The 6,944-nt window shown below is 34.4% G+C and overlaps 1 protein-coding gene across 1 annotated transcript in view; it reads right to left on the bottom strand.

Moving 5' to 3' along the window:
- Positions 1 to 6,944, bottom strand: part of LOC107092712 (collagen alpha-1(XVIII) chain-like) — a 59,224-nt gene that overhangs the window by 10,999 nt on the left and 41,281 nt on the right. The window contains exons 20-27 of the mRNA XM_015387321.1: positions 4,043 to 4,078; positions 3,826 to 3,915; positions 3,226 to 3,261; positions 2,825 to 2,884; positions 2,666 to 2,743; positions 2,533 to 2,568; positions 2,404 to 2,457; positions 2,234 to 2,305 (exon numbers count right to left, since the gene is read on the bottom strand). Of these exons, the coding sequence (XP_015242807.1) occupies positions 2,234 to 2,305; positions 2,404 to 2,457; positions 2,533 to 2,568; positions 2,666 to 2,743; positions 2,825 to 2,884; positions 3,226 to 3,261; positions 3,826 to 3,915; positions 4,043 to 4,078 (462 nt within the window). The remainder of the gene's footprint in view (positions 1 to 2,233; positions 2,306 to 2,403; positions 2,458 to 2,532; positions 2,569 to 2,665; positions 2,744 to 2,824; positions 2,885 to 3,225; positions 3,262 to 3,825; positions 3,916 to 4,042; positions 4,079 to 6,944) is intronic.

The raw sequence follows: 6,944 nt of genomic DNA, 5'->3' as shown, positions 1-6,944 counted from the left end.
GTTACAGACAGGTGGCGGTCTTAGACTAAATCTGAATGCATAAAATCTTTCCTATCCAAATAGTTCTGGCAGGAAGGAAGGAGTTAGGAGGAGGAAGACCTATGCTTCCTTTTGCTTCCTTTCGTAGGTGCTGCTAGGAGACATACGGTTGTCTATATTCATTTATGTGACAGATCATATTGGTACAGTCCATCCCTGTGTACTCTGTGTGAGACATGCTAGAGTGTTCAGATGCTGTGGGTTTCATAATGGATTGCTTCAGCCATTTACTACAGTAGTGTTACTTTTTTATTTAAGCATGTATTTATTTCATGAAGGAAGTGTCAAAAAACAAAAAAATAACTCATATTACAAGTATATTACTGCCCCCCCTGTGGCTGCGGGATTTTATTAATCGTGTTAAACTATAGAAGTAGCATTAGATATAGAAAACAATAGAAAAAAATCAGCAAAGTTAAGTCTTTAGGGATAATTATTGATGAAAATATATTTCTTAAAGTCACATACAAAAACAGCTAAACTAATCTCTGTGTTATATAAAGTAAAAGTTTAACTAAATAAAGATCCATTATTTATATAATATTATATTATTTTTGTACCATATCTAACTAATTGCAAAGGATTATGGGGTAATACACATAAAAAATAAGTTTTTTAATTTTACAAAACAGGGCAAAAAGAAATGAAAGAGTAAATAGATGAATAGATGAATCAAATATCACACTTGGTGAAATTTGGAGACTGGGTTGATAATAGCATTTTAAAACTGATGTACAAAGGTTATACAACAAGTTTACTGAGTAATATTATAAATATTTTAAAAAAAGGCAAATTAATTATAATATAAAAGGATGTTAAATGTTTTTAACACCAGGGTTCAGACTTTAAGTGCTGGAGCAATTTCTTTCTGTGTGTACAGTCAGTTTTTAGAGTCTGGAAAAAGATAAAAAATAAGCTACATTAATTATTGTGTTTAAATATGTATGAATATATAATCAAAAGAGTTATTTTTGGGAGGCTCTTTTTGCTTGATGTTAAAATTTACATATGAACTGATGGGTGTAACTTAAGAAAAGTTCCAATGCCTGAAACTGATTTAGCTTAAGAATTTATCAGTTTAATATTTAACGATTATTAATGCTTCAACTATTGGTGTTGGGGGAAAATAATATAAGATTTTCTGTTCTGCTCGTTTAGATTTTAATGATTTTAGTTGTGCTGTGTTTCTTCAATTTATTGAAGAATGAAATAAATAATATTAATAATAAAAAGGGTAAGAATAGTTATCACTTTTTAAATCTGTATGCCATAACTATGTGTTACAGTCTGAATATTGTTAGGACTCCAGTCTGTGTGGTCTGTGTTTCTGTGTGTTAGTCTTCCTTCCACCACCAGGTGGTGCCTGGTTCTGATTCTCCTCCTCACACACCTGCAAGGGGTTACCTCGTTAACGGAGTGTTCTTAAGCTGCTGACTGCCACCACCTCGACACCAGAGTGTTTGCCAGTTTTGGGTACTCTAGCCCTGCTGAGTTTTGCTGAGTCAAACTGAGTTTTTGTCAACCTGAGTCTTAACATTGTTTTTTGTCTTTGCCTCTCGGCAGGAAGTCATCCTGCAAACTGTATTTTTCTGACCTTCTCTCCCTGGAAGGATCAACTGAGCTTCAAACTGAGGAAACGTTCGAGCTTCACACTGAGCAAAGGATTCATCTGCACAACAGTCCATTCACGAACCGCAGGAAATCTGAGTGGCAGTCAGTCTTTCTTTATTCATCTACAAGTAACCGCATTCTGGGTAACCCTGTCCGCCCTCCTCCGTACAAAACAAACACAGGAACACATTCCTCACCTGCTGGAGTCTAAGAGTAAACCTAATCTCTGGAAACGTGAGTCTATCAACCTTTTCTCCTCTTCAAGTTCGAGAGTCAATTCTCCCACTGAACCTGAACTAACCGCAGTGTCTTCCCCTCACCTCTCAGTTCCGGTTGAGCAGTGTTCAGAGCAACACTAGAAGCTCCACAAAAGTTCTCAATAAACCTGTTAAACTTTTGCCCTTGTCTCTCTGGACTTGTTTTACCTGCATGTGGGTCCGAGCTCTTGATAAAATCATGACAAATATTGGCCTTTTATTGAGGTTAATAAAAGAACCAGATAAAATGACATGATAGAGAGTGAAAAAAATCGATACTCGCTTCTCAGTATTAAAGAAAAAATCATGACAATCCTGTTACTTACCGGGTATCCGTAACCTGCACCACCCCCTGGCTCTCCTTTTTCACCCTTGTATCCATTCACACCTGGGCGACCCTTTTGGAAAAAAGAAAACAAAAAAAACTCAGTGATCAATTTTCTGACAGACCATAAAGCCTCTGGAACTTTAAAATAAACTGAACAGCTGTACTTACAGGTCTTCCAGGCATGCCTATTTCACCTTTCAGTCCCGGAGGCCCCTGAGGACCCTGCAGAAAGATATAATAATATAATAAAAGCTGACATAATGCAAAAGCTTAAAAATCTTTAGAATGCAAACTTACAAAGGGTCCAACAGGTCCTTGAGGTCCTCTGTCTCCCTACAGAAACAAAGCGGAGGTGATTACTTTGAACACAGTGGAAAACTGATAGAAGAAGGGCCTGATGGGAATAAACAGACCCAGAAATGAGACTTACCTTCGGCCCAGTTAACCCGCCCAGGTACAAAGGATTTCCATCAGGCCCGATTATCAAGCCTGGCTCTCCTTTTTCACCCTGAAAATACAAGCTGATGATGATGAGGAGGAGGGTGATTAGCACTTTGATTATTAGATGAAATAAAAAACTAGAGTTTACCTTTAGGCCATACCCTGGTGGACCAGGGTCACCTCTGTCTCCCTTTGGGCCAACAGGACCCTGGAAAGTAGATTCAAATATTTATGGGAGAAGTTTAGAATTGGCTAACCATTTAATATGTGTTCATGCAGCACAGCTGGAAAACTGTTAAACTAATCACTGTTTTATGCAAAATTCAAACAAAACCTTTTTTATTCAGCAAATAATATGTCTTTATCTGCATTAAAAAATAAAAAATACATCAATAAAATAAAACTGCCAGACATTTGTGTGACACAGTGCGATACTATTAATGAAAAACCTAGAATGTGTATCCTAACGGACAAGGATAAGCAATCTGAAATTAAACAAAAAATTTGAAAAAAAGGATTATTAAAAAAATATATATATTTGACACTTACAGGAAATCCAGCTCTGCCAGGTATACCAGAGGCCCCCTGAGAAGAAAGAAAATTCAGTTAACATTAGCTGGCTTCACTGTTTTAAACATTTAATAAATATATGAATTAATGATTAGCACATGAATTCCAACAACATTTGAGCAGATCTTATCAACCTGCCCTTTAATAGGCTACTATAAAAATAAATAAAGTCACTCTTTGAATATCAAATACAAAAAGTGTGACATGGGGCTGTGGCTCCACTGAAAAAATTAAAAATTCCTAATTGTATTACCGGTAATCATGAATTATAAGCCGAATCTAAGTTTGTAGCCATCATACAATCCACCTTTAAAAAGGGATCATTTGGAAAATATTTGAAAATGCTTCTTACATCTGGAACAGAATAACCGATGTTGTACCACATTGCTTTCAATGTAAAATGCAGCTTTGTGGTTTATTAGAATTATAAATTGAGAATTTGGGTCTTATTGTGTTTAGTTATTTAGGTCCAACTCTGCCATACAAAAAAAAATCTAAATGCAGAGAATGAAGTAAATTAAATCAATGGTAAACTGGAATTGGCAACAGTTACTGTAATATATTTTTAACTGAACTTACATTGTCAGAATGCTGGTATATTATCTCTCCTGGTGGTCCAGGTGGTCCAGGTAGACCTGGCAGTCCAGTTCCATCTCGACCGGGTTCACCCTATCAAAACCAACATCAATAAATATACTCTAATAGGTGAAATAATAAAAACTGTATTCCAGATTTTTTTGGGATTAATTTTGTTCATAAATGTAAAAATGAATTGAGAATCAAACATCTTATTTACCGTCTCTCCTTTGTCACCTCTGTCTCCCTTTTGGCCCTGTGAAAATAAAAAGACGTAAGTTACTTTACAGATCATACGAATCATTATTCCTGTAGTTTTATAAAACACAGTACTTTGGGGGTACATCTGAAATCCCCCCCCCCAAAATAACTACTTTACCAGAAAGGAAACACAAAGGAGTTATTTCAAATTAAATGTTTCTACATCTTAAGTACCTCTGACCTGAGGAGCACCTCAAGGTTGTATACTTGGACTAGTTTTATTTTCTATATCTGTGTGGTTTGTATGAGAGGCCCCATGAAACATGTTCAATTTCTTTCTCTTACTGTATGACAACTATAAACTTGCATAAAGACAACCAAACCAAATCAAACTTGCATGTACTATCAAAGTTTTTTTTTTTACATATACTCTCAAACTGTTTTACATATACTATTAAACTCTCTTACATACGTAAATTAGGAAACTACTTAACGTTTACTATTAAACTCCCTCTCATGTAATCTCAAGCTTTCTTAAATAGCCATTACATTTTCTAAAGTATACTATTAAACTTGTAGTTTTTTATCAAAGTAGATTGGGGTACAAACCATAGCTTTTACTGTTTTTGGGATTGTTTATTACAGAAAATCTGGTAAAGATGAGGAAAAAAATAAAATAGCAGTATAAAACCAGAATATTTTAAGCTATACTTCAAAGAAAATAGTAGCAACTAGAAATAACACAGAGAGACGAACACTAATGTAAAATGTATAAATCAATAATCAAATTATTAATATATTTAAAAAACATATAAAAGTCAAAACCTTATTTGATAAAAAAAAAACAATCAGTAAAGTTGTTATTAAGCAGAGATTATTTAAAATCAAATAATTTTATTCTTAAAGAAACATTTGATTTTGAACTTTTTGCTTTGACTTTTGGGTTCTTGTATTGCCAAATAAATGGTAATTTAGTTGCATTCTTTTTTTTTTTTTGTAGTGTTCGTGCTGATTTTACACATTTTCAGAATCTTTACAGTATTATTTTTAAACCTTTATTGTAACTGTACATGCGGTTTCCTTTCGACACAAATTCTTATTTACCAGAGAATTTGTTATATATATTGCCTTTATTGTTAAAAAGTTCATAAGCATCAGAATCAGAAATACTTTAATAATCCCAGAGGAAAATTACTTTTGTTACATGCTCCAGTTACAGTTTTTTATATATATATATATATATATATACACACACATCCAACTACGCAAGATAATAAAGATAAAAATAGCTCTTCTGTGTATATATATATATATATATATATATATATATATATATATAGTATGTATGCATATATATGCATATGTAAAACTAAATCCAAGTAAAGTGATAATCTAAGTAAAGTGATAAATCCAAGTAAAGTGATATTTAGATGCACAAACTGTTTAAGATAGACTGATTTTAACTTAAAAAATAAAGTTATTTATTGTGTCAAACTAGTTACTTTAAACAGTTTTTCCATTCCCAGGCTCTGCTCTGATCTGCTCAGTCTCCCTACTTTACTGATACCAGCTGCATTTCTGCTGACTGCTAGAGATCTGGCTTTAAGCCCCGCCTCCAGACATCTGTGTCATTCAGTTTTAAAAATAAAACAAGATTACATAGATTATCTTGAGTCACATTCCTTTTTATCCAATATTTTGGTGACCTTATTTAGATTCCAAATAAAGAAAAGAAAAAAAAAAAGTTTTCAAATTTAGTGTGCCTTAATTCAGACTGCTGATGTCTAATTTTTCTTCATTTTTTTTTCATACATTGTATAGCGGGTAAAATAAATCCTGAACACAATTTTTTCTCAGTAAATATATTTCTAGATATCCTATTGACAAGACATTTTTACCAGATGTTGGTAGCAATTCCTACAATCAACACATACTAAGAAATCAAACCATAGATGTCCAGAAATAAAGTTATGTTTAGTAATGTGTAATGGCACAGGGAAAAAGCACTGAACATGTGAAGAAAGGGAGGTGCAAAAAGGCATGGAAAGCCAAGACACCATCGGAAATCTAACAGTAATTAGAAAGCAATCCTGCCCCTTTTCAGTGCGAATTAACATCAACAGGTTAAGTCCCAAATGACGGCCGATAAAAAGGTGTCTCTGGTATCACACAAGAAACATCTCATGATGGGTAAAAGTAAAGAGCTTTCTCAAGACCTTCGCAATCTCATTGATGCAAATCATAATGATGGCATTGGTTACAGAGGGATTTCTAAACATCTGAATGTTCCAGTGAGAACTATTGGGGCCATAATCGAGAAGAGGGAAGAACAGAATTTCACCATAAACCGACCATGAAAAGATGCTCCTCACAAGATTTCTGACAGAGGAGTGAAAATCATTATCAGACGATGTGTCCCAGAGCCAAAGACCACTTATGGAGAGCTTCAGAAGGACTGCAATTAGCAGGTACAACAGTAATGCACTCAACCGTCATTGATTGCAAACTCACCACGCAAGACTCCATTACTGAAGAAAAAGCATGTTGAAGCTTGTTTAAAGTTTGCTACACAACATTTAGACAAGCCTGTGAAATACTGAAAGATATAGTCTGGTCAGATGACACTAAAATTGAACTCTTTGGATGCCATAATGCATCATGTTTCAAGGTCAAATGGCACTGCACACCACTCCCAAAAACACCATACCAACAGTGAAGTTTGGAAAAATGTACAAATAGATTCTTGATAAAAATCTGCTGCCATCTACCAGGATGATGAAGATTAAATGTGGGGGGTCATTTCAGCAAGACAATGACCCCAAACACACAGCAATAGAAACTTTTAATTGGTTAGAGAGAAAGAAGTTAAGGCTGCTAGAACGGCCCAGCCAATCACCTGACTTGAATCCAATAGAAAATCT

This window comes from Cyprinodon variegatus, unplaced genomic scaffold (genome assembly GCF_000732505.1).
Source record: "Cyprinodon variegatus isolate N-32 unplaced genomic scaffold, C_variegatus-1.0 Scaffold391, whole genome shotgun sequence".
In the NCBI taxonomy this organism is placed as follows: Eukaryota; Metazoa; Chordata; class Actinopteri; order Cyprinodontiformes; family Cyprinodontidae; genus Cyprinodon; species Cyprinodon variegatus.
This window is presented reverse-complemented; position numbering and strand designations above follow the sequence as displayed.